The 1647-nt window shown below is 32.2% G+C and overlaps 1 protein-coding gene across 1 annotated transcript; it reads right to left on the minus strand.

Annotated features, from left to right (window-relative positions):
- Window positions 1–275: 275 nt before the first annotated feature.
- FOMMEDRAFT_24405 (uncharacterized protein) lies at window positions 276–948 on the minus strand. Its single transcript, XM_007272197.1, has 4 exons — window positions 779–948; window positions 546–736; window positions 358–475; window positions 276–293 (listed from the first exon to the last, which is right to left on the minus strand). Exons 1-2 carry the CDS (start codon window positions 917–919, stop codon window positions 581–583), a joined length of 297 nt encoding a protein of 98 aa, XP_007272259.1. The 5' UTR covers window positions 920–948; the 3' UTR covers window positions 276–293; window positions 358–475; window positions 546–580.
- Window positions 949–1647: the final 699 nt, after the last annotated feature.

The raw sequence follows: 1647 nt of genomic DNA on the forward strand, positions 1-1647 counted from the left end.
TTACAGTCTATAATTACTAAAACTCATTATTATTTCACAAAAAAAATACTATTAGAAAGGTCTTCATATTAGCTACAAAACTTATGTTTTAATTTTTTGTAAAATTAAAAAATAAATATTTTATTGAATTTACACATGAAGGACTCAAAACTGAGTGTTCAACATGATTCACCAGGAAACACACACTTGTGGGAAACTAAACTTAGAGAAATTTGTGTGTGCATTCACTCAGTACACAGACTCAACTTCAATCCTATCCAGACCAATTTACTTTGGTCTGGGCAGAAATAAAGGTAAGTACAGTCTATTAGTCATATACACTCTATTAATTAATGGAATATATGGTTCTTTATACAGGAACAGGCTTGTTGTGATGACTTAGAGTCTCTTGCCTACATTCTAATGTCTGCTTCTTGCTCTCCTCTGCCTCTCATTCTCCTCCTCCTCTGCTTCCAGAATTTGTTACTGTTCCTCTAGTCTGCTAGCCTTATCCTTCTAATGCCTGGGTTGTCAAGTTTGCTCAGTAATCTCTCTCTCTTCACACAGTTGCAAGTGTTCTGCCATCTCACATTGACATTGATTAAGCTCTTCCTTCTTTACTGTGATCTTGCACTCCCTCTACTGTCACAGTTCCACCACTTGCTGATACCTTGTTTGACTGTTCCTGAGAGATGGATTGATGTTGATGATGGATGTTGGCCAAGGCACTGTGTGGGCCTGTTTGGACAACAAAATCCTATGTCTGAGGAAGGGTTGGTAGGTAGTTACTAGTACACACATTCTCCTTCTCACTCTCCAAATTAATGGCTGAGTTGAGAGTACAGTAGGCTGGTCTTGGTCTTGGTTGCTTCCTCAGTAAATCGGCTGTGCTCTTTGTTACAGTCCTTTCTTCAGATTTCTTTTTCTTCTTCAGGTCCATTTCTGCAGCTTGCTATACCTTCTCCCTTTCCCTCTCCCTCCTTTTCTCTTCCTTCTCCCTTTCCCTCTCCCTCCTCTTCTCTATAGTGATTGCTTAATACTGAAACATATAACCTTTAACATATGTATGCTTTACAATTTTTTTTAACTATAAAAACTGTACTAATAAGTAATATAGTAGATTATAGTACTTTTTATATATATAGTTTTGATTTAATTATAATAATTTTAATTCTTAATATTTTCTCTTAAAATTATAGAATATTATAGTAAATATATCAAGAATACTAGTACCAAATTTTTATATATAGTTATAATAGTAATTATTGTAATAAAAAATTCGTAAGTTATAACTATAAACTCTGAATTATAGAAAGTAGTAAAATTAGACTTAAAATTGTATTCTTAATAAGTAACTTAATACTTAACTATTAATTATATAAAAAATATATAGTAACTACATATAATATAGTACTTATTCTCAAAATTTCAGCTACAAATAATGTCTCCTTAAATTAATATTAGGTGTGTTGTGTGTGGGAAAAGTTTCTGTTTACTAAATCAGTACTGATCATCAAAATTCTAACATTCCAACACCAATATCTCAGCTTCAACTCATTTTTTTTTGCTCAAATTTCGTATTTAAGTTATATTTACTGTAGGCTACCTGTATGTAAAATTTCAAGAAAATTTACTAAGAATTGAGGGAGGTATTGTACAACTGAGTGT

This window comes from Fomitiporia mediterranea (assembly GCF_000271605.1).
Source record: "Fomitiporia mediterranea MF3/22 unplaced genomic scaffold FOMMEscaffold_343, whole genome shotgun sequence".
NCBI lineage: Eukaryota > Fungi > Basidiomycota > Agaricomycetes > Hymenochaetales > Hymenochaetaceae > Fomitiporia > Fomitiporia mediterranea.